The sequence below is a fragment of the Saccopteryx bilineata genome, chromosome 10 (genome assembly GCF_036850765.1).
Source record: "Saccopteryx bilineata isolate mSacBil1 chromosome 10, mSacBil1_pri_phased_curated, whole genome shotgun sequence".
In the NCBI taxonomy this organism is placed as follows: Eukaryota; Metazoa; Chordata; class Mammalia; order Chiroptera; family Emballonuridae; genus Saccopteryx; species Saccopteryx bilineata.
Window position 1 is genome coordinate 15,002,679 of NC_089499.1, and position 25,700 is coordinate 15,028,378.

General features: G+C 41.9%; 1 protein-coding gene across 17 annotated transcripts in view; it reads left to right on the forward strand.

Annotated features, from left to right (window-relative positions):
• Positions 1 to 25,700, forward strand: part of LRRFIP2 (LRR binding FLII interacting protein 2) — a 110,515-nt gene that overhangs the window by 79,163 nt on the left and 5,652 nt on the right. For 13 of the 17 annotated variants that reach the window (XM_066244631.1, XM_066244637.1, XM_066244634.1 and 10 more), the window contains 6 exons: positions 2,631 to 2,801; positions 11,117 to 11,209; positions 13,479 to 13,571; positions 19,525 to 19,626; positions 19,901 to 20,033; positions 21,534 to 21,583. In XM_066244631.1, coding sequence (XP_066100728.1) covers positions 2,631 to 2,801; positions 11,117 to 11,209; positions 13,479 to 13,571; positions 19,525 to 19,626; positions 19,901 to 20,033; positions 21,534 to 21,583 — 642 coding nt within the window. The remainder of the gene's footprint in view (positions 1 to 2,630; positions 2,802 to 11,116; positions 11,210 to 13,478; positions 13,572 to 19,524; positions 19,627 to 19,900; positions 20,034 to 21,533; positions 21,584 to 25,700) is intronic. The other 4 variants (XM_066244640.1, XM_066244641.1, XM_066244647.1 and 1 more) reach the window with 1 other exon arrangement.

The following is a 25,700-nucleotide window of genomic DNA, read 5'->3' on the forward strand; positions in this document are numbered from 1 at the left end:
ACTGAGTATATTCTTTATTTGGGTTATATTTGTTCCCAATTCTAATATAAATGTTGCCTGTTAATACAGCCCTAGTTTATGAAGCATTATTAAGTGTGTATCTCTATCTTTATTGAGATATAATTCACTCAACATAAAATTTACCCTTTTAAAGTGTATGCAATTCAGTGGTTTTAGGCATAGCCATGAGATAGTACAACCATCACCACAACCCGATTTTAGAGCATTTCTATTACCACCCCCCCAAAAAACCTCATACTAATTATCAGTCATTCCCCACTTCTCCTCTCCCACACTCAGCCCTGGATAACCACTAATTTATGTATTTTCTGTCTCTGTGGATTTGCCTTTTCTGACATTTCATATAAGTGGGTCTTACCATATTTTTTTGTGATTGACTTTTCATTTAGCATTATGTTTTCAAAATTCATTCTTATGTAACATATGATGTGTGTGTGTGTGTACTTTCTATATCTGGGTAATATTCCATTGTATGGATTTACTTCATTTTGTTTATCTGTTGTTAGTTGATAGACATTTGGGTTGTTTTCAGTATTTGGTTATTTCAAATAATACTACTATGGTTATCTGTGTATAGGTTTTTGTATATACCTGTCTTCTAATTTCTCCTGGGTAGATACCTGAGAATAGAATTTCTGGATCATAGGATAATTCTAATGTTAATATTTTGAGGAGGTACCAAACTGTTTTCCAGAGCAACTGCACGTTCTTTTTTACTTTTGTTTATTATTATTATTTTTTTTATTTATTATTTTTGCACGTGAGAGAGACAGGAAGGGAGAGAGATGAGAAGCATCAACTCATAGTTGTGGCACCTTAGTTGTTCATTGATTGCTTTCTCATATGTGCCTTGACTGGGGGGCTCCAGCTGACCCAGTGACCCCTTGCTCAAGCCAGCAACCGTGGGCTCAAGCCAGTGACCATGGGGTCACAACTATGATCCCATGCTCAAGCTAGTGACCTATCGCTTAAGCTGGTGAGCCCGCGCTCAAGCCGGCAACCTCAGGGTTTCCAACGTGGGTCCTCAGCATCCCCGGCCAATGCTCTATGCACTGTGCCACTGCCTGGTCAAACAGCTGCACATCCTTACCAGCAGTGTGTGAGGGTTCTAGTTTTTCCACATCCTCACCAATACTTACCTTGTTTTTTGTTTTTTTGTTATAGGTTATAGCCATCCCAATAGGTCTGAAGTAGTATCTCACTGTGGTTTTGATGTGCCTTTCCCTAATTATTACTGATGTTGAGCATGTTTTGATGTGCTTATTGGCCATTTGAAGAAATACCTATTCAATTTCTTGCCCATTTTTAAATTGAATTATATGTCTTTTTATTATTGAGTTGTAAGAATTCTTTATATAGTCTGGGTAAAGTCCCTTATCAGACATAGGATTTATAAATATTTTATCCCATTCTATGGTTGTCTTTTCACTTTCTTGATGGTATTGTTTGCATCAAAATGTCTTAAATTCTTATGGTCTATGTTATCTCTTGTTGACAGTGCTTTTGTTATTTTATCTGAGAAATCGTTGCCTACTCCCAAGTTCAGGAAGATTTACTGTTTATTTTCTTTGAGGAATTTTATAGTTTTAGCTCTTATGTTTAGGTCTTTCATCCATTTGGAGTTCATTTTTGTATATGATGTAAGATAGGAGTCCAGCTTCATTCTTTTACATGTGAATATTCTGTTTTTGTTTTTCCTGTACCGTTTGTTGAAAAAAACAAACTTTTTCTTCACTGAGTTGTCTTAGTACCCTTGTCAAAAATCAGTCGATTGTAAATGTAAGTGTTCTGATCTCTCCTCTGTGTAGCATTGATCTTGGTTTGTTAAACATTTACATTAGTATTTTTAAACTTTATTTCCAGCAGTGATGGCTTTTTCTATGTGAATATTTTTTCTTTTTTTGCTTTAAAAAAGCTACTAGGCAGTAGTAATCTAACCAAATTAGACATAGGTATTTAAAAACAGACTTATAAGCTATTTTAGGCAGAAAACTTGGAAGTATATAAAATTTCAGGCATTTTATGGTAGCTCTTTTATTAGTAATCATTTTTGTATTGCTTATTTTAAAATAACTAAAACTTGAATAATCACTAGAGAAAATGCCTATACATTTACATTAGCGTCGTTACGCAGTTCAGGAAAGTACTGAAAACAAACATCCAGGCAGTAGCAAAATTCCAATGAGTTTACTTGTGTAAAGTGAGGCTGTATTATTCTATTCTGTCATTGCATTTTGAATACCAAACAGCTTGTTAAAAACTTATAAGAGGAACATTTCTGGAAACATCGATGATTCTTTATTTCGTGACTCTTACAAATATGTATGTTGCCTATTCACCTTTTCATCTTTCAAAGGCTACCTTGCTGCTTGATTTTCTTTCCTTGGATAGCAGAGAGCATTTAAAGTTCTTACAATGGCATTATTGGCTTATTATCATCCTCCTGTCATATGTGCATGTTACTAAAAAAGGAATTCCCCAAACTGCTTGTATTTTGCAAATGTGCATCTTCATGTGTTTATGCTTGTACTGTCAGTTCCTGTTGTGTATCGTATATAGCCAATGAACATATTTTAACTATTGGGCTAATGACTTTGACTTTCATTTAGGAGTCTTTGTCTGAAGTGGAAGAAAAATACAAGAAAGCCATGGTTTCTAATGCACAGTTAGACAATGAGAAGAACAATTTGATCTACCAGGTAGACACCCTCAAGGATGTTATTGAAGAACAAGAGGAACAGATGGCGGAATTTTATAGAGAAAATGAAGAAAAATCAAAGGTAACGATTCAGCTTGTATTTATTTATGCCTTTCTCTTAGGTCAGAAATTTTAAACCTGCTATTTAAAAAGTGCTGAGCTTAATGGAAAAATGCACATACCTGAGAATGATGTTTCAGCCAAAACCGGTTGGTCCAAGGAAATTGACAGAATATAACAGCTCCTAAAATATGTATTTTTTAAATTTTTATTAGATTTATTTTATTAAAGAAAAGCTTAGAACCTCCTTTTATTTCTGAAAATAGAATCGAACTCAAGTTTTATCTTTATTTTCTATCTCTTAATTGGGACGACAGTTAATTATTTATTTCTTCTTGTTTTAACTGGCTGAAATTCCACAAAGCTTCAAAGACTTTCATTGTGATAGTTCATTCCTCCACCCCCCATTTTTCTAAATGATTGGAGAGAAATTTTTAATCAGTAATTTAAAACAGTGTTAGAAATGTGGGTCAGAAATCGACATATGTTTTCTTTAGAGGTCTATAAGCTATATTGTTAAAATGTGCAGATGGAAAATTAAAGCCACTGCCCAAGGTCCAGACTTGCCCTTTGATGACTGCACAAAACAAATTAGGTTCTCTTAAAAGTGTATTAAACTTGGGCCCTGGCCGGTTGGCTCAGCAGTAGAGTGTCGGCCTAGCATGCGGAGGACCCGGGTTCGATTCCCGGCCAGGGCACACAGGAGAAGCGCCCATTTGCTTCTCCACCCCTCCGCCGCGCCTTCCTCTCTGTCTCTCTCTTCCCCTCCTGCAGCCAAGGCTCCATTGGAGCAAAGATGGCCCGGGCGCTGGGGATGGCTCCTTGGCCTCTGCCCCAGGCGCTAGAGTGGCTTTGGTCGCAGCTTGGACTTTTTAAAGGTTTGATGTCAGCTCAAGCAGAGGACAAGTAGATATTACTGCCAAAAAATGAGTTGCCCCTACATTGCAAAAATAAAAACCCAGAAAACAGTTTAGGAACTGTGTGTTAGTGAATTGTTAGAAACAATCAAAATTTGAATTTATATATAACAATGGGAGGGAAACTAGTAATACAACCTCTAAGGGACCAGCATGAATATTGCAGACTCTATAGGGATTTCTTTCATTGAGGACTGAAAACGCTCATTCCAGTCAGCTTTGGTCATATTTAAAAAGTGTTAGGAAGTGTTTGCCAAGGGTTTGGAGGAAGGAAGAATGAACAGGCGGAGTGCCAAGTATTTTGGAGGTGGTTTTCCTCTTCTGTGTGATGCTGTATGGTGGATACATAGTACATTTGTGAAAACCCATAAAATGTACACCAAGAGTGAACCCTAATGTGAACCAGGGACTTTGGGTAATACTGATGTGCCAGTGTGGGCTCCTTGATTGTAACAAATGTAGCATTCTGGGATGGGATTTGGAGTGGGGAGGGCTGTTCGTGTGTTGGGCAGAGGGTATATGGGAACTCTGTGTTTTCCCTTCAACTTTGTTCTGAACCTAAAACTGCTCTAAAAAGAGAATCTATTAAAATAAGGTTAGGATGAAAAAAACTGGTTAGATAGATTTAAAATAACAAAGAGAGCTTCCGGGTATTTTCGTATTGGACCCCAGTGGCTCTCTGGAGAGGAGGAGCTTCCTTGTCGAGTCCCCTTGGTCTCATAGGCCGGTTTTGGATACTCTGAGCCATCGTACTTTAGAGTCCGTGGACACATTTTTTGCCTTTCTATGCATTTTTCATATCTATTCCTGGCCTTTGGCAGATCAGAAGAAAATCTCATGTTCAGTATTTAATGGTCAGTATTAAAATGCGGTCTTACCTTTTCATCTTATCAAATGTCCTTGAGCATTAAAAAAAAACAAAAAACCCTATGAACTATTTTTAACCAACTATTTTTTTTTCAATTATCATTTCCTAAGATATAGAAATATCTTACTACGCATAGAGTTGTGGATTAAAAAAACTTTTTTTTTAATCTGTGCTTTTCAAATTTGAAAAATCTGTAAGCTGCTTGATAGCCTGTAATACCCTTCAGGTACTGTGAGGGCAGAAGACTTTGTGATGGTGTCTCTCCCTAAAACATCTGCACCCTGAGCTCTCTTCTTCTGAACAGACAGCGCCTCAGGCAGTAGAACCGTGTTCAGAGACCTACACAGAGGTCAGGACTCTGTCTTTTCATTCAGTGGCAGATGGTGAGGGTAGAGAAGACCATTCAGTTAAAACAATAGTAATATTAATGTAATTTTTCAAAGTGTTTTTAGTGCTTCCTGCTGGGATTATAATAACTGTATCTTCAATATTGTTTCTATACCTACTTTAGGGACAGAATACCTGATTAGGACTGTCTCAAAAGCATTACTAATGACGGATTTTAAACACAGAGAAAAATAGAGGTGTATAATGAACGCCCCCTGAAACACCCCTCACCTGCCACCAGCAGCCACGGGTCCATGCCAGTGTTGCCCTGTCTACTTCCTCTGCCTCCGCTTATTATTGGAAGCCAGTCCTCAGTATCTCATATTTTCATGTGTATTTAGGTATGGCGCTATGAACAATATGCACTATCTCTTTTTAAAACAATCACAAGACAATTTCACATCTGAAAAATTAAGAATCACCCCAATAAATTCAATAAAAGGGAGAAAAAGAATAATTCCTTCATACTCTAATCATGATTTTTCTTTTTTACATGTAAAAAAAAATGTTATGTTCCCCACATTGGAATTAGTTGTCGTGCCTTTTAAGTCTCTTTTTATATTATATAGGTTTTTTGGGGTTTTTAAATCTTTTTTTCTTCCTTGTAATTTTTTAAAAATTTTTTTTATTTATTCATTTTAGAGAGCAGAGAGAGAGAGAGAGAGAGAGAGAGAGAGAGGAGAGACAGAGAGAGAGAAGGGGGGAGGAGCTGGAAGCATCAACTCCCATATGTGCCTTGACCAGGCAAGCCCAGGGTTTCGAACCGGTGACCTCAGCATTTCCAGGTCGATGCTTTATCCACTGCGCCACCACAGGTCAGGCTCTTCCTTGTAATTTATGTGTTGAAGAAACTAGATTGCCTGTCTTACCAGTGTTTGACAGTTTTAGGGATTTTGCTGTTTTATGCCATAGAGTCTAACATGTTCCTTTCACTCTGTATTTCCTTTTAATAGGTGGCTAGGTTTCGAGGCTTAATGAAATAATTGGTTTAGTATTATTGGCAAATCTACGTCATAGGTTATTTCCTTTCCTGTGCTTTATTGATTAGCATAACTCCATCTTTAAAGAGAAATTTCCCTTCATCTCTTTATCACTCAGATGATACAGTTTAGTTAGTCAAGGTGAGATAAAGACTTGATTCTTTTACTGGTGAGTTTTCAAAATAAAGAATTGCTTGTTGGTCCTGGCCAGTTGGCTGAGTGGTAGAGCATCTGCCCAGTGTGTGGATGTCCCAGGTTCAATTCCTGGTCAGGGCACACAGAAGTGACCATCTGCTTCACCACTCCTCCCCCTGCCCTTCCCCCCTCATTTTTTTCTCTCTCTCCTTCCTCCCACAGCTATGGCTCAATTAGTTTGAGTGAGTTGGCCCCAGGCTCTGAACCTCCACATCAGATGCTAAAAATAGCTTGGTTGCAGAGCAATGCCCCTAATGGGCAGAGCATCGCCTGGTAGGGGGGGCTTGCTGGGTAGATCCCAGTCAGGAGTCAGTCTCTCTGTCTCCCCTGCTCTCAATTAAAAAAAATTAATAATAATTGGTTGTTTAGTATTCTTCCATAGTCATCCTTTTTTTTTTTAAGATTATGAAGTAAAGAATTCAGACATTTGATGATTTCAATCAATTATAGATTTTATTCTTACTGATTTTCAAACTGTGTAAATTTTAACTAATGTAAAGCCCTTCAGGTTAATTCCCAAGTAATTTTGACATGAATTAATTGGTTTTGACAGCGTTTTTGCTCTCTAGCACAAGAAGGTGTTCCAGGCTCACCTGGAGTCAGCTGCTGCCCAAGGAAGCCTGCTTCTCTTTTAGTGACACAGTGTGGGTGTTAGGGGTACTCTTGCCACCATTTGTCACTGTTTATAGGCCTTTTTAGTGGCTGCATCAGTTAAACATGTATGGGGATATTTTAAAAAATAATTGAAAAACAAAAGTTTAAAGTCAAAATACTAGTTTATGTTGATAGTTCTAGTTCACATTCAGGACTCTAGGGTTTTTACTTAACCTCTTCTTTTTTATATATGTATATCTCTTTTTTCCCACACTAGCATTTTCAGTTCTCAAAGTCACTGGGGATGATAGTAATTATGTTATATTCTATTCTCATTGCTTTATCCCACAGTACCCAGAATAGCAATACCAACATCACCACCACCGAGACAATTACTTAAAATAGTTACATGTTTTTTGTCTTGTTCTGTTTGGTTGTTATTTTACTGCTAGGCTATGTATAGTGCAACCATTGTTTTTAAAAGTTACTTGAAATAGTTTCTTTCCCTGTGCTTATGCTGCTAACTGGATATATAGTTAGGTTCACTGCATTTTATTTCAATATTTAGAAATTGCTCTTTTACTTTTTATTTTTAAATCACTTTTTATTGTGGTAAAGAACATATAACAAAAGTTACCATCTGAACCATTTGTGAGTGTATAGTTCTGTAATGTTAAGTGTATTCACATTGTTATGCAACAGGTCTCCAAAACTTCCTCATCATGTAACACTAAAACTCTGTACTTACTAAAAATTTTCCATTCCCCACCTCCCTGGCAACCATCATTCTTTCTGTCTCTATGAGTTTGATTACTCTAGAGACCTCATATAAGTGAACTCATATAATATTTGTCTTTTTGTGACTGATTTGAGTAGCATAATGCCCTCAAGGTTTATTCATGTTGTAGCACGTGATGGTATTTCCTTCCTTAGTAATATTCCACTGTATGTATTTAAGTACCGCATTTTGTTTATCCATTCATATGTCAGTAGCCACTTGGGCTGCTTCCACAAGGAATTGCTTTTTAAATTTACTTTTGTTTTAAAGTTATGTAAAACATTTATATAATATCTGAAGTCAAATTAACCCCAAAAATATATTTAAAGAAGTCAGCCTTCTGTCTCTCCATTCCTGTTTCCTCCTTCCTTAAGGGAATTTTAAAGTGAACTGGTTTATTCTTCCATTTTTAAATCTAAGAAGATATATATATATCTTGCCATTCATAAAACATATGGAAATACTTTTTTGTGTTCCCCTTTCTTAGAAAACGGTAGCATACTATAAATACTGTTTTGCACCTTAATTTAATCACCACATGTGGAGATTTTCCTCATTTTTATAAATTATTGTATAGTTATTTCATTGTGAATATAATATTGATTATTCCACCAGTTCCCTATTAATGGACATTTGAGTTGTTTGCAGTGTTTTGTTCTTAAAAATAGTCCTGCAAAAATGAGGTACTGTGCAAGTTTTTTTAAAATTCTTGCCCATGTATCTATGGGACTCATCAAAGTGAATTTGCTGGGTCAAAAGGTGTGTTGAGGCCCTGGCCAGTTGGCTCAACAGTAGAGCGTCGACCTGGTGTGTGGAAGTCCTGGTTTCGATTCCCGGTCAGGGCACACAGGAAAAGTGCCCATCAGCTTCTCCACCCTTCCCCCTCTCCTTCCTCGCTGTCTCTCTCTTCTCCTCCTGCAGCCAAGCTCCACTGGAGCAAAGTTGGCCCGGTGCTGAGGATGGCTCCATGGCCTCCATCTCAGGCGCTAGAATGGCTTCGACCACAACAGAGCAATGCCCCAGATGGGCAGAGCATCGCCACCTGGTGGGCATGCTGGGTGGATCCCAGTCCGGCACATGTGGGAGTCTGTCTGTCTCCCCACTTCTAACTTTGGAAGAATACAAACAAAAAAATGTATTGATTCTGCTGAATTCTGCCTAATTCCCTTTATATTCCCACCAAAATGTATGAGTCTGTTTCCTACCCCCAAGTACTTTCCTGACTATGTTGTCAAGTTTTTGATCTCTTACTAGTGTTTTGGTGAGAAATATAATTTTAATTTATATTTATCTTAGTGTGATTATCTTTTCATGTTCAAAGCAATTTTTTTCTCCTGCAAACTCTCTACCTCTTTAGTCCATTTTTCTGTATAGTAGGTTTTTAAAAAATTTTCTTTCTAGTTTTAGAGACTCCCTCTAATAGAGAGATAGTAAATTTTTGTTTCTTATATGAGTTCTAATTTTTTATTTTTTACTTTTTATTTATTGTTTTAGTGAGAGAGAGAGTAAGGGACAGATAGGGACAGGCAGACAGGAAGGGAGAGAGATGAGAAGCATCAGTTCTTCATTGTGGCATCTTAGTTGTTCATTGATTGCTTCCTTATACAATATGTGCCTTGACTGGGGGGCTATAGCCAAGCCAGTGACCTTGGACTCCAAGCTAGCGACCTTTGGGCACAAGCCGGCGACCGTGGGGTCATATCCATGCTCCTGCGCTCAAGCCGGCCACCTCAGGGTTTCAGACGTGGGTCCTCTGCATCCCGGGCTGACTGGCGCTCTATCCATTGCACCATTCAGACGTGGGTCCTCTGCATCCCAGGCTGACTGGCGCTCTATCCATTGCACCACCAGCCGGTCAGGCTTTTTTTTTTTTGCTGCAGTTTGTCATTTGTTTTTTTTTTTTCTTTTAATTTATTGATTTTAGCCAGAGAGGAAGGGAGAGAAAGACAGGAATATCAATCTGTTCCTGTGTGTGCCCTGACTGGGGATCGAACTGGCAACCTCTGTGCTTCAGGCCGATGCTCTTACCAGTGGAGCTATCTAGCCAGGGCTGCCATTTGTCTTTTTACTTTGTTTATAGTGTCTTTTGCCATTCGAAAGTTTTTATTTTTAGTCTAGTTTGTTATCTTTTTCTTTTTCTTGCCTATAGATTTTGAATCACTTTTAGTAGTTTTACATATTCCTTGGTTATAAGAATTCACTCATCTTTTCTCTAGTAATGTAACTGCTCCCTATTTCTCTTCCTTCTTCCTTCTCTCACCTTTTCTCTTTTTCTGAACACTTTTAATTATTTGGAACTGTCCTGGGGGATGTAACAAGGATTGGTTCCAGCTTTCTTTTTCCAGATGGATAACCGGTTATCCCAAAGTCACTAATTTAAGTCTATGTTTTCTTACTGATTTAAGATGCTCTTTTTGTTTTGTTGTAGTTGAATATATTTGTCAGTTGGTTCTATGTAATATATTTAATTGGGTCTGTTTCAGACATTCTATTATGCTCTATTGTTCTGTATTTAAGAGCCATTATAACAGCATTTTCATTATGTAGGCCTTATGATATGTCTTAATACCTAATAAGGCCTGCTTTTTCAGTATGTTTCCTGCCTGTTTTTTATGTTTTATTCCAAATATACTTTATAGTCAACTTGTCTTACTCTAATGAGAAAAACACCTGGTGCTGTTATTTGGGCGTCATTAAATGTATGGATTAACTGGGGAGCGGACTTTTTTTTTTTTTTTTTTTTTTTTTTTGTATTTTTCTAAAGCTGGAAATGGGGAGAGACAGTCAGACAGACTCCCGCATGCGCCCGACCAGGATCCACCCGGCACGCCCACCAGGGGGCGATGCTCTGCCCCTCCGGGGCGTCGCTCTGCCGTGACCAGAGCCACTCTAGCGCCTGGGGCAGAGGCCAAGGAGCCATCCCCAGCGCCCGGGCCATCTTTGCTCCAATGGAGCCTTGGTTGCGGGAGGGGAAGAGAGACAGAGAGGAAGGAGGAAGGGGGTGGAGAAGCAAATGGGCACTTCTCCTTTGTGCCCTGGCTGGGAATCGAACCTGGGACTTCTGCATGCCAGGCCGACGCTCTACCACTGAGCCAACCGGCCAGGGCCCGGACTGACATTTTTATCATATTGAGTCTCTCTGAGAAAACGGAACGCCTTTCCGTTGGTTCAGTCCTACTTCTCTGTCTTCCAAGGATATTTATATAATTTTTCTTATGTAGCTAGTAGATATTCTTATAAGTTTACATGTATGTAATTTTTAAATATATTTTTGATACTGTGTTTATTATATATTCTCTCTTGATTTTGCTTATATCTATAAAGATACTGAATTCTGAATGTTAATTTTTCAACCCATTACTAAGTCATCCTATTGTTCAAAGTAATTTTGCCATTGATTAGTGTGGGTTTTCTGGATTTATAATCCTACGGGATGAAAAATTATGATTTTCTGTACCTTTCCATAGACTACGGAGTTTTTCTAACTTACTGTGCATTGGCAGTTCAGAGGTGATCGGGAGGCCATACTTAGCCCCTGTAGTGCTGTATGGTAGTTGTTTCCATTTGTTTGTGTGCTGTTACCATATCGTGTAAACCATATCGTTTGTTTAATAACAGGAGTTAGAAAGGCAGAAACATATGTGCAGTGTGCTGCAGCATAAGATGAATGAACTTAAAGAAGGCCTTCGACAAAGAGACGAGCTTATTGAGGTATGTACATGAACTGTGGGAGGACTTCATTTTGAAAAAAAATATTGAATGGGATGGAGGGTTATGTGTTGGGAGGGAAGGGAGTTAAATGCCACAAAGAATTTACTGTTTGTCTCTTCATATTTGACTATACTCTAAAATTTTACAAACATGAAGCATAAAGGCAGACACCTTGTATACAAAAAGGCAAATGCCGGCCCGTGCTGCATTCAGGCTCGTGCTGGTGGAGGGAATCTGAGAGCCGGTGTTGGCAGCCTGTGAGGGATGGGAAGCAGCGGTCCACCAAGATGGCTTCGGAAACACTTAGCATCCTTTCGTGCTGACTCCCTCACATGCCATTTCTGTTTTTCTTTAAATGTGGTTTTTCCTCTCGGGGTTGTTGTTTTTTGTAAGTATGGAGTTACATTTTTGTTGGTAAGAGATCCTGCCCACTAGCCTCGGTGTGTTTATGCAGGAGGTCTAATGGTAACCTAGTGTTGGTGCGTGCGCAGTGTCAGGACGGCATCTCTGAGTGAGCTCTAGGAGGTAGATGCCTCATTTACCGTGCTCACTGCCCACTTCCCTGTCGCTCAGACACCTCACCCCACCCACACCCCCCTCCCCTCTCTCTTTCCCTCCTCCCCCGCAGACGCACCTGCCTCACGAAATCTCTTTCCCTGGAAGTGACTGTTTTTCTATTTGTGGATTTGTGTACCTTTTCTTCATTCTTGAGAATAATCGAATTGAAACTAGGCTGCTGAAAGCAGGTAGAATTTGTGAATTCCAAATGCAGACACAAAAAGCCGTTGGAAATACCAAATTACATGTGAAGTTAGTTGTCCTAGTTTTTCCATGTATGTCTAGAGCAGGGATCTCAAACTCGCGGCCCACGGGCCGCATGGGGCCCGCCCACCAATTTTGTGCGGCCGCAGACTGGCCCACAGATTAATCCACGAAGTTTGATTAGTCTGTGGGCCGCACAAAATTGGTGGGCGGGCCACACGGCCGCGAGTTTGAGACCCCTGGTCTAGAGCGTATTATCCAAAGTCTGTTTCTAGCTGGTATTTAAAATGACTTGTGAGTTCCTCTCCTCTTCTGTCCATTGTATTTCTCCCATCCAAGTACTAACCAGGCCCCACCCTGCTTAGCTTCCGAGATCAGATGAGATCGGGCGCGTTCAGGGTGGTATGGCTGTAGACTGTCTTTTGTGTTTCTGTGTGTCAGTGTACCCCCTGCTTGTTACTCCTTTTCCTAACTAAGGTAGACTTCTCCCCTGTATTTCAAAAGAGTAACAAAACTGCTATGGGAGCCGCTTCTCAAATTAATTAGCTTAAATTAGAATTGGTTAAGTGTTCTAGTTTTTAATTTGATGATGGCATGCAAGAGGAATTGTAAAATGCATTTTATTTCTATAACTTGTCATTGTGGTTTCTTTAAAAGCCCAGGGCGCTGGGTATACAAACTCTAAAAACATTAGATATGTTTTAGGTGTTTCTTATTTTTATAATATCTTTTAGATGTTAATATCCATGTTTATATATAACTGAAAAACCTTTAGTGTGACAGAAGAATGCTTTTTGGTCTGCAGAATCACATGGTAAAGTAAGGAAGAAATGCATGAACAGGGAAAGTAGGAGATGATAATCAACCAATAATATTGATACATAGAAGAAAGCCTGTTGAACATAAGAGGGTAATTGAGCGTCACTTCATAAACAGAAGAGTTGTTTAACAATTGATAAATACCAGATTCTAGTTTTTCTAAACATTGATAATTCATGATGTTCTTTGTGTCATAGATTCTGCTAACAGAAATTCAAAATGATGAAACTGAGATGTGTCCCTCTTGTATTAGTTGTGCTTGAGAAAATAAAGTTTAAAACTACTGCTTATTCTTTGTGATAAGGATCATAAGCAAATCTGAATTTCCCTCTTTAGAAATGTTAGTTTTTTTTGTGTTTGGAAAACAGACACTTATCACAGGAAAAACACACATGTGGAGCTGTACGAACACAGAAGCCCTAGCTGGCTTGCTGCCACGTAGCTGTGGTTGGAACACTCTTCCCCAGCCCCCAGCCCCCAGCCTTACTTTTGTAGCGGAGAGCCATGTCGCCAGGACACTGGATGTCATCTTTCCTTTCAGCAAGCAACTCCTGCTTTTCCTGTTCATTATAGATGGTACCCTTTTAAGTTTCTTTATTAGCTTTATTTCTGTTCTGCTTTCCTCCTTCTCACCCCTCCCTTTTTCTTTCTGCTCTTTTATTACTTCTCTTCCCCTCTTCCTCTGCAGGAGAATCAACGCCTGCAGCAGAAAATAGACACCGTGACAAAAGAGGCGTTTGAGCTCCAGGAGACCCTTCTTTGGAAAGATAAAACCATTAGGGTATGAGGTGAAACTGGGCTTCGCTCTGAACCTCTTCGATCAGGAATAGACCAATATAGTTTCACCGAGATTCCTAAAAATCTGTGCTCTAGACTCTTCTTAAACATTTATACAATGTGAGGTCTGAATAAGCAGAGGACAGACGCTTCTGTGGGAAAACCTGATACTGTCTGTGAAAGAACTCCTCTCTCCAGCTGCCTCTGGGCTTGTAAAACCTATAAGTAGGAACTTTCTAAGGAAGTTGTTCTTTATATCCCAGGATTCTTATCCAGAAGCAACCACAGGCATTTAATTCAAGCTCTTTGGGTAACTTTATATCTTTACATTGCAAGGATTTGGATAAGAAGCAAGAGGATAGGAGTGGGGTGGGGGTGGAGGAAAGGTTATTAGCATTCCATAAATCCTTGGTGAGTAGAATAGGAAGAGATTAAAATCAGTTTAATTACGGAAGTGGATAGGAATGTCAGATTTGCCAGAGCTGCCAAATTATGATGTCATCTCTAATTATAACCTCGTAACTCCCCAGAGCAGGGCCCAGATAAGGAAAAAGTCTTCAGTGCTTTTTTGCTAAGCCCTTCAGGTAGATTCTAAGTACACAGTAGACTGAAAGAGATTCCACCCGTTCATCCCATGTGGCCTTTGACTGGCAGCCCCATCTTATGGCACGAGCTCTCTGTTCCGCATAGCTGTCAAAGGCTTTTCTTGTCGGGGAAGGGCTTATGGTGGGGGGAAGGAGAAGGAAGCCCTTGGCCTAAGGACATAGGAGATAGTTCTGTCGTGCCTGAGGTTAGGTGGGCAGGGGAGCTGGCCAAGATCCCCAAGAGCACTTGTGAGAGACCTAACCTCTGGGTCACGCCTTCCTGTTAGGGGTGGTCTAGCATCCAGTTCTTTTCACATCTCCAGGGACTCTATTCTGTCATTAACAAACACGTGGGAATCAAAATTACCTCTTAAGAGTTTGCTAGACCAAAAACTTTTAAGAAATAAAGCTGTCTTTTAGAGTTTCTGATACTTAAATACCAAATTTCTAAAATTCTACCCAAAACTAGAAGAGCCTTCTGGAGTATAGATGAACAATTCTGCTGAGTTTGAAAACTGTGATGAGGGAGGTAGAGGAGGGGGAGGGGAATGAGTGGTGAGGGAAGGAGACTTGACTTGGGGAGGTGAACACAGTGCAGTGTACAGGTGATGCAGTATAGAAGTGTACGCTTAAAACCTACGTAATTTTATTAACCAGTAATATGTATTGAATATATTCAATAAAAAGGAAAAATGTAGTTTTAAAAAAATTTAAAATTGTGAGCTACTGACTTTATGTAAATTTAAAATGAGATGTGAAAAAGGACTGGCATGAAGTAGGTAATTTGAAAGTTTAGTTAAAACCTGGGCACTGTCTAGAGTGGGTTTCTGTTAGGACCTTACATCGTTTCTTCAGTGCGTAGCTGCAGGTCCATGATTTCTATTTTGTATAATTTTCTCAGTATTTTAAACATTATTTTGGACCAGCCAAAATAAAATTTTGAACCTCTCAGTCCAATGAAATAGCTGTTCAAAATAAAACAATGTTTTTTTTTTTTTTACCAAAAAGCTCAGCTGATGGTTAAAATAAAATTATTTGACTTTTTAATTTTCTTGGTATTATTGAATGAGTAAGTAGTTATTGTAAAAAAAATATGCAAAGAGATTCTATATGTCCTTTATATAGTTTTCCCCAAATGTAACATTTTGCAAAACTATAGTACAGTATCGCAACCAGTATATTAACCTTGATATAGTCAAGATACGGAACATTTCGTCACTATTACAGGGTCTCTCTTGTTCCACTTTTACAGCCACATCTATCCCCCACTACCCTGTCCCAAGCCCTGGCCACCACTAATCTGCTCTCCATCTCTGTGATTTTGCCATGTTAAGAATGCTATAGAAATGGAATTGTACAGTATATAACCTTTCGGAATTACCTTTTTGCCCTCAGCTAATGCCCTTGAGATTCATCCAAGCTGTAGCGTGTATCAATAGTTTGTTGCCCCTTTAACATTAAAAATATTTTTTAAAAGCCGTGGTAAAGTACAAATAACATAAATTTACCATTTTTAAGTGTAGTTAGCTGGTGGTATTAAGTACATTAACATTGTTGTGCCACCATCCCCACCATCTTTCCCCAGAACTCTTCGTCTTTGTAGAACTGAAACTCTGTCCCCGTTAAAACTGCAGCTCCTCGACCCACCTCCACACTGGCCCTGGCAACTACTAGTCCGCTTTCTGTCTGTCTATAAATTTGACTCCAGGTATCTCATATAAGTGGAATCATTAGTATTTTTCTTTCCGTGACTGGCTTATTTCATTTAGCATATATCCTAAGGTTCATCCATGTTGTAGCAAGGGTCAGAATGTCTTTTTTAAGACTGAACAATATTCCACTGTGTGTATGGACCGCATTTTGTTATCCAGTCATCTGTTGATGGGCTCTTGGTTTGCTTTCACCACTTGCCAGTTTCAAATAATGCTGCTGTGGACGCGAGTTTGTAAATACCTCTTTGTGACCATTCTTTCATTCCTTTTGGGTATATGTCCATGAGTGGAATTGCTGCATAGCAATTCTATGTTTAATTTTTTGAGGAACCACCGTATTGTGTCCATAGCAGCCTTACCGTTATACATCGCCATCAGCTCTGCACAAATGTTCCAGTTTCTCTACATCCTTCCCAGCATTTTTTTTATAGTAGCCATCCTAATGTATTTAATGTGGTCCTCCCTTGATTAGTAAAGGCACATTTTCAACATGGTCAGTGACTAATGCATCACTCGTCTGAAGCTTCATTTTTAAAATTTAAGTTTAGTAACTTCATGAAGGAGCATGGCTATTATTCTTATGTTAAAGTTCCATTTTCTTTAGTTCTTCCTTCATTGATCCTAGTGCTCATGCCTTTATTCCGAAGGATGTCCCAGGCACCAGGTGGCCATGTGTAGAATAGATACATACAAAGGACTTATAAATCCATACGGCCCAGTATAAGATTCACTGCCATTCTGACTAAAGATATTTGTGCCCCAGTGCGATTATATGGAGAGTTAGCCTGTTGCCCAACATTTAGCCCGTTACACGTGTCTTTTAGTCTTCTTGACACTAGAATTTGAGGTTAGGTCAGAGGTTAAGAATTATTTAGATCACCACAAGCATGTACTTTTTACCCTAAAAAAATTTTACTGTAAGGAGCTGTTATTGAATGCAAACACAAGGGTAGTTGTTATATGGTCAGGTAATACAGATGATTTCAGATCCAGTGTGAATACATTTGGTCCAATTATAAGGTATTTCAGTCCTCTTCAAACTCTGTGGTGAAATGTGAGAACTTACAGGATGTATTTTATTTTCCCAACCATAATTATGGGAAGATACAATTACAAAGTCCAAAACTAAAGATAAAATCCACTGCTATAGGATGTGAAAGAGGAGCAAATGGCATGTTCGAGCATTTGCTAGAATTTCTAGTTTCAAATTGGTCTGTTCCTAAGAGATCTTTATATTCGATGACGGTGTTTATATAGAGCATGCTGTGATAGTGATCACTAACACAGTCACACGTGGTGATGCATGGCGTAACCAGGCATGCAGATACCAATAACCAAAATATCTAACCCAGCAGATACTATAGCGACTGTCGACAGACGGGAAAGTACTGCTTGTGCTGTGCTGTCGTAGTGTTTCGTGTGTTATTAATGTAATGGAGTGTTAATGTTGGTTTGCAGTGTTAGATATTAGAAATTCACAGGCAGACTCGAGCCATGTCATATGGTGTGAATTGTTGAAAGGAAGTCAGATAATGATGCTGCAGTTTGGGTAAGTAAGAAGGACTGCCCTGTGGGCGACCTTTCCAGCAGCATCTAGGCTGACAGGGAATGGAATGGTGGCCTTCGTGGTACTGTGATTTCGACAGACTTTACAAGAGCTTTGGGACCAAAAAGAACTGGATTCATTCTCTAGCTTTTCCACTTATTGTGACTTTGGGCAAAAAAAATATATAACTTCTCTGAGCCTCAATTTTCTAATCTGTGAAATGGGGAAAAGACAACATACACAGTATGTAAGGGAGAAATTATATATATAAATATAATACATAAAGGCTTAGTTATATTCATATATAACGGTGCCCACCATATAATCGGAGCTGCACCGGTGGTCGTTGGCCTCATCCCTTTCTTATTTCCAGTTTGGTCACAGAATAAATAGCATTATAATGGTTTTAAAACTTACCCAGCTACTCAGCAGCCAGTCACTAAGCATTTGGCCCCCTTCTAAACCCAGTAAACCAAGAGGAAAGTGACCTGTTGTCGTTTAACTTCTTGGGCTACTGGGGATGCTGGCAGAAAACAGTAAATATATGAACAAATGGGTGAAGAAAGGCCTTTTCAAATAGCCCAGCTGTCAGGTCTCTGAATAGACTGCCTAACTTGGGTATGTTTTGAAGACTGGGTTATTCGATTACATAGAGTAGGTTTGATTTGCTACTGATGACCAAAGTGTGTTCCTGCTTCTACACCACCTCCCTAGGCTCTGACAGCTGTGAGATTCAGGCAATGGCAAGGAGAATGCAAATGGAAACCCCAGCTGGCGCCTCTGGGGCCTTCCCTGTTGTCCTCTGCGCACACGCATGCGCAGCAGGCAGTGCTTTACACGGAGGACCCACTCAGGCCTGTGCCACACAGCCTGGGTGCTGCCATTGCCCTTCTGCTTTTTCAGATGAGGAGGTTGAAGTCTAGCTAGGTTAACATGTGCCAGCCTACAGAAGCCAGATTCCAAACCCATATTTGCTACCCTCCGTAGATGGCCTGTATTTATTTTGTCAGCGTGTCATTTTTGGTTTTTACATTTTGAAGGTATATCAGAAAAGCAAATTACTCTTAATTGTATTTAATTAACAAAATAGGTTCCTGAGAATCCCTTTGGAGATTAGCTATTTTTTTTTGTTTTTTGTTTTTTTTGTTTTTTTGTTTTTTTGTTTTGCATTTTTCTGAAGCTGGAAGCAGGGAGAGACAGACTCCCGCATGCGCCCGACTGGGATCCACCCAGCACGCCCACCAGGGGGGACACTCTGCCCACCAGGGAGCGATGCTCTGCCCCTCTGGGGCGTCGCTCTGCCGAGACCAGAGCCACTCTAGCGTCTGAGGCAGAGGCCACAGAGCCATCCCCAGCGCCCGGGCCATCTTTGCTCCAAAGGAGCCTCGACTGCGGGAGGGGAAGGGAGAGACAGAGAGGAAGGCACGGCGGAGGGGTGGAGAAGCAAATGGGTGCTTCTCCTGTGTGCCCTGGCCGGGAATCGAACCTGGGTCCTCCGCACACTAGGCCGACGCTCTACCGCTGAGCCAACCGGCCAGGGCGAGATTAGCTATTTTTAAGTGATATTTGAAGAATATTTTGCCACACTACTTGGAGAAAAATCACTGCAGCCTATATTTAATTAAAATACCTTGTGTATTCTGGTCATTTCTCTTCCAAAACTTTTCCAAAAAAAAAAAAAGTTAAGTATATTTTTGAATAAACTCTTTTAGTTTGAAATATGGTGGTTTTATTTGTTTGATTGATTCCCCAAATGAAAATGTACTAAGGAGATCAGTAAGGTCAACTTTATTTTAATATTACTGCTGCCTTCATTTTCCATTTCCTGTGGGTTTTTTTATTGATGGAAAAGGAAGATCTGTTTTCCTCCCTGATGTGATAAGCATGTTTTGCCGAGTGTCTGCACGATTCCCCAGCTGCTGTTCAATCTGTCTTCTGGGGCTGTCTGTCCGTATAACTTTATATTTCCTCCCGTATCTAACTGCTGGTTTCCAAGCTCCTAACGCTGCCTGTCTTTGATGCCTCTGTCTTTATTTGACTCAGGTCCTCCTCTGCTCCCTTTCACTTGCTTTTTTTCTGTGCCATTCTTCCCCTGGCTGCCCTGTCTAAAACCAGGCCCTAGAGAGACAGAAAGAATACCTTGCCTGCCTCAGGAATGAGCGCGATACGCTCCGAGAGGAGCCGGCTGCCCCGCAGGAGACGCTGAAGGCGGGAGAGGTACGTCCGCGGTCGCCTGGGGCTCCTGGCCCTCAGTGCCGTGGTCCTTCCTGTGTCCTGTCCTCTTTCCTGGCATGAGTACGAACCTCCGCGATTGTTCTTCAGTCCACGTGTGGTTGGTTGAAGTCATTTCTTCTACAGAGCTGTATTCCGTGTAACTAGCTCTAGCCAGGCGTACCTGTGGCAAACCTGTGCTCACAGAGTCGCTCGCGCCAGAGCACGCTGCTTCCGTGGGGGCCGTCTTTGTGACGGTGTGTTGTTTCCTTTCCCACAGAAACACGGCTTAGTTATAATTCCCGACGGCACTCCCAATGGTGATGTCAATCATGAGCCAGTGGTTGGAGCCATCACTGTGGTGTCTCAGGAAGCTGCTCAGGTCTTGGAGTCGGCAGGAGAAGGGCCGCTAGGTAAGGCACTGGTCATTGTGTGGACTGAATTAAGGTTACCTTATTAGACTCCAGCCTGTTCATATCCCATCCTGAAAAACAAAAACAGCCCTGGCCAGATAGCTCGGTTGGTAAAAGCATCATCTTGAAGCACAAAGTTTGCTGGTTCAATCCCCAGTCAGTGCATATACAGGAACAGATTGATGTCCCCCCCTCCTTTCGTCTCTCTAAAGTCAATAAAATAAACATTTAAAAAAATAGAAAAATAAAGACAACAAGGACAGTCTGAGCCTTATCTAGATTCTTCTCTTTTTTTGTGAGAGGAGGACAGTCAGAGAGACAGACTCCCGCATGCGCCCGACTGGGATCCACCCGGCATGCCCACCAGGGGGCGATGCTCTGCCCATCTGGGGTGTTGCTCTGTTGCAACCAGAGCCATTTTTTAGCGCCTTAGGCAGAGGCCATGGAGCCATCCTCAGCACTCAAAGCAAACTCCCTTAGCCAATCCAGCCATGACTGCAGGAGGGAAAGAGAGAGAGAGAGGAGGGGTAGAGAAACAGATGGTCACTTCTCCTGTATGCCCTGACCAGGAATCGAACCTGGGACTTCCACAAGCCAGGCTGACACTCTACCACTGAGCCAAGCGACCAGGGCCTAGATTCTTAATAGGAAGAAATGTGGGCATATTGTCTTTAGATATCCTTGGGATATGACCTTGGGAAACAAGCATTTGGGTCATTCATTGTAAGTCCTTTGGATAGAAGCACTGTGGGTATTTCCCATTGCTTTTCCAAGTAAATACAAACTTCCTGCATCCCAGGGGACCAGTGGGCTGGTAGGCGACTTTCCAAGTTTGTTTTCTTTCTTGAGCATCTGTTTATGTTCTGCTACTTATCCAGGATTCTTGCAGCTCTTTGCCACCTCATTTCTTAAGGCAGGAAACAGATGACCAAGAAGGTAGATATCAGAGGAGAGTTAATTCTAAATCAGGGCTTCTGAGCCTCTTAATGTCTAAGCCTCTTAACAGCTAAGCCTCTTAAATGTAACCCTTTGAGAATCTAGTGACACCTGTCAGGAAACCACACAGAGGCCCACCAGTTGCCTCCAGTAAATCTGTTCCCTTTGTTTCAGCCTCTCTCAGTCCCAAGCCCAACTCCTGTCTTCTGTTCTAAAGTTAGTTTCCCCTGCCTGCCCAGGGCGTGATTAAGCCTGTGGGAGCATCTTAGGCATTTGTGTTTTCTGTGTATTAGTGAGAGCCTGCAAAATTTTGAAACAAGGAAATGATATTTATACTTCAGTTTGTCTTTAAGTGGAAAATCACTGTTCTTCTGAGCAAATACTGTGTCTACTGCCCTGAATAATTAAGTACTTTTCCTTAACACCACTAAAGCCTTCATGTCTTGATAGAGCTGTGAGTTGTTTATCAGATGATATTGTTTTTTTAATTCGTATAATTATTTTTAATTGTTTATATACTGCATTATTACAAATTTGGTTTACAGCCTCTTTTATTTGTTTCAGATGTAAGGCTACGAAAACTTGCTGGAGAGAAGGAAGAGCTCTTGTCACAGGTAAAGGCTTCCTTCTGTTGGAAGACAGTGTTGATTGTGACCGACTGTATCACGTGGCAAAATGTCATTCACAAACAATGGTGCACTGGAAAAGGAGTGCTTATTTTAAATATCAGAACTCAAGATCTCAAGGATAAAAAGATAATTCACACTTTACCTCTGTTGTTTCCTGGTCTTTAAAGAAATATGTAGAGCACACAGTTTGAGGGTCGATCAGTTCTCCAAAGCTTGTTATGAAGACAGAAGAGCTCTGCCCAGCTCCTGCACCATCCCCCGGACCGTTCCTCCTCGGTGCTGTTAGCTGACCCTTTTGGTGTGGACTGTTTCATGTTTATTTGTACATAACATGCTTGTGTTGCGCCTCGATTGTTCTGTTTTGTGTGCTCTCTCGCCGTCCATCTATGGAGGGTGAGCACTTAGCTTTCTTTTGTCCCCTGTCCCCATCACACACGTATCACATCCGCCTGCGACAGGAGCGGTTCATTCCAGTCCGTTTCTGTTGTTAGGACTCGGTAAACAGCTCACAGCAGAGCCAGGGAGCATCCTAGGGCTGCCTTTCATCTCTTCCGTAACTATTTCCGCAAAGTTAATATCGTAGTTTTTCTTTTCATTTGCTTTTCTGTGTGTTTATTACTAACTTAGCTGCACACTTTCCAGCGGTAGCTTAAATCGTCTCAGTGTTTCCAGATGCATGGAGTCGTCTGTCAGTTCCATCCTTTTGATTCTTGGAGCCAGCCTTGCCTCGGCCCGGCCCGCCTTGCCCGTCCTGGACCGGAGGGCCCATTCCCTCAGCACAGAGCCCCGCCCACCCTCACCACCCTCACCGTCTTCCAGACTCCCTCTGCCTGCGGGGTGGGGCCTTCCCCTCCTGCGCTGATGCCCTCCTCCCCTTTATTCATGTTCTTCCTGAGAAAGGGGTGTGGGCTGTAAAGTCTTCTTAACTCTGGAGGCCTGAACATGTCTTCTTATACCCTCTTAGCTGATTTAACAGTTTGGGTGTAGAAGTCTCTTTTCTTCTCTTCTTTTGAAATTGCTTCATTGTCTTTTGGCTTCCAGTATGGCTGTTGAGAATTTCAAGGACATTTTGTTTTTCATCTTTTGTATGTGCCCCTTCTTCCTCTCTGGAAGTTTGTGTCATATTCTTCCTATGTTCCGAGATTTCACAGTGATGTGGTTTGGACTTTCCATGCACGGTACGAGCCTGTCAATTCTAGGAGTTCCTGTTTCAGTTCTGGGAAACTTTCCTGAATGCTTTTCTCCCTTCCCGTGTTCTGTGTTCTCTCTTCTGGAAACTCCTGCTTAGTCATTCAAACGTTGAATGAGATTTCACTATTGAACAGGCGCTATTCTAGGCACTTGGGATATTTCAGTGAACAAATGGGTTAAAAAAATTCCTGCCCCATTGGCTTTACATTGTAGTGGCAGGAGAGCAGGCAGTAAACAAGTATAATTAAGAAGTAATAAGCGCTGCGGTATGTGAGGCTGGTGTGAATGCAGCTGTGTCCGCAGCCACAGTAAGCCGCACCGTGTGCAGGAGAGTGAGGGTGGACTGGGGTTAAACTGGGGGAGGAGGTTTTTGTTTTTCCTTTATGTTGAATTTATTGGGGTGACGGTGTTTAACCAAAGTGTACAGGTATTAGAGGCACAGTTCTACAACACACCATCTGTATACTGTGTTGGGTGTTCACCACCCCCAGATCTGGGTCGGGAGGTTTGAGAGGGCCTCCAGGAAGACGTCACAGCACAGAGGAGAGAAGTGGCCGCAGTGGATTACAGGTGCCAGTGGGGTCAGAGAGAATGACCTGGAAAGTTCTGGAATAGTGGTTAGAAGATACATAGATCGGCTGTAGGGATTAGAGTTATCTAATGAAGAGACAGAGTACATGACTGTGGGAGTGAGTGGCTGAGGACAATAAGGGCCAGTGGCACGATCCTGGGAGAGGAGGTGTTCCGGAAACTGAGGTTTCAGTTGTAGGAGAAATCCTCTACTTAGGTGTATTTTGAAATTGCCAAGAATTTAGACAGGAGTAGTTCCGAGGGAGGGCAAGACAGGAGCTGAAATAGTGAAGAGAGTGGGGTGGTGGCAACGGTGCAGGGTGCTCAGTATTCCTCATTCGAGGGGATGAGACCAGGAACGGGAGTGTTAGGGAGGAGAGAGGAATAGTTCAGCTCCAGCTCGGAAAGCGAGAGGACACACCCATTCCTCTTTCAGGCTGCACAGCAAGAGGGCTGAGAAGTAAATAGTGCCTGAGAGGGCTGCGGAGAAAGAGGACCCCATCAGAGCCCTAGGGTACCGGCAGGCTTGGGGAAGAGACTGAGGATAGGGGCTTTGCTGGTGATGGAATGGAAATCCACAGGGCACAGTGGACGGGGTTCAGGCTTGGAGGAAGATGAGGAGGTGGGGACAAAGCAGGGACTGTAACCAGCCTTCTGCGGAAGAGTGCGGAGGTTTGACCCTTTAGAGATGGGGTAATGAGATTAGTCTCACTCCCTCAAGGCAGATTAAGGAGACCCTGTGTGTGTTGAAAGGGGACAGGTGTCTGGGAAGCATGGGTTTAGTCCCCATGCAGAGCTTGCCCTTTCTCCACTGAGGGAGTGTTGCCCCTGGACCCCTGCTGATGCTGTGCCCCAGGACACAGCTGGGGAGGCCACCTGGAGCTCAGCATGCAGACTCGCCCTTGGCCCTTGCTGAAGGTCGAAGAAAGCATGGGAGGCTTTGTCTTGGTCCCAGCGGTGGCTCCCCGTGTGTGTGTGGGGGTGTGTGTGTGGGGGGGACAACTTGGTCTTCTGAGTCGTGCTTGCCATGATGGGAAGAGTTGGGCGTTGGAAATGGCTGGTTTCTGAAGGACGGGACGTAGACCTCTACACGGATGCTCCAGCTTCTTGTTTCTCTCTTGTCTGTCTGTCTCTGGCTTGTTCTCTTCTGTCTGCAGTCTGTTTCCTTCCGGGTGCTTTTTCCGGTTGCTCATCGTCTTCAGTGTAGGAGCAGGGCACTAAGTGCCCAGGGCAGCCAGAGGTGTGCAGGTTGAGCAGCTGGGTGTTTCCCCGGAACCTTCAGTGTAGGGATGTCGGTCTTTTCTTTTAGGCTAGTCAGAGACTTCTCCGGATACCCTCCGGTCTTCTGCCTGGGGGCTGGCCCCATGTCAGCCTTCTGGGCCTGAGGGGACCAGCGGCACCAGAGTCCAGTATATTTCTGTTCACCTGGTCTCGTTTGCCACATGTGGGGCTCCTGTCTCCACTGAGCCTTGTTTTTTTCTTCCACCAGATTCCCTTTTGATTTTATTTTTTAGCTGCTTTATTTTGCAAAATAAAAAAACCCCAATTTATTAGGGTGTGATGGGTATAGAAGAAGCTGCACATACTTCAACTGTACAAATGTACGTATCTGCATTGTTTCCTGAAGGCTGTCTTAACAAACTAGCACAGACTGGGGCTTTAGCACAGCAGGATGTACTGTCTCAGTTGTGGAGATGAGAGGCCAAGGCTGTGTCAGCGCCGTGCTGGTTCCTCCCGAGGCCTGTGACGGCATCTGCCCCGGCTCTCTGCCCGCTGCTGGTGCTTTGCTGTCGTCCCTGGCATTCTTCAGCTGATAGATGGCACTCTCTGTGTCTTCACGTCGTCTCTCCTCTGCGCCTGTCTCTTCATCTGGAATTCTTTTGTAAGGACGCCAGTCATGTTGGATTAGGGATCCTCTCTGTTCGAGTCTGACCTCATCTCAGCTTAACTCATTGCATCTGCATTGACCCTGTTTACAAATAAGGTCACGTTCTGAGGATTTCAACATATGAGTTTTGGGGGTGGGGGGAGCAGAATTCAACTCTTAACAATACCTGTGAAATGATGCCACTGTCTACAGAGTGAAACTATTCATGACGTCCCAAAGTTTGCTCGTCCCTTTGTAAACGTTCCCTCCTGCACCCCTCTCTCCCCGTGTCCAGGCAGCTGTGGCTCTGCTTTCTGTCACAGTACCTTAGTTTGCACCTTCTGGAGTTTGATGTGCTTGGAATACGTCTCTCACACCCTTACTCTGAGATTCCGCCATGTCGTTGCATGTGTCAGTAGACCTTCCCTTGAGTTTGCTGAGGAGTGATTTCACTGTATAGAAGCCCCACAATTT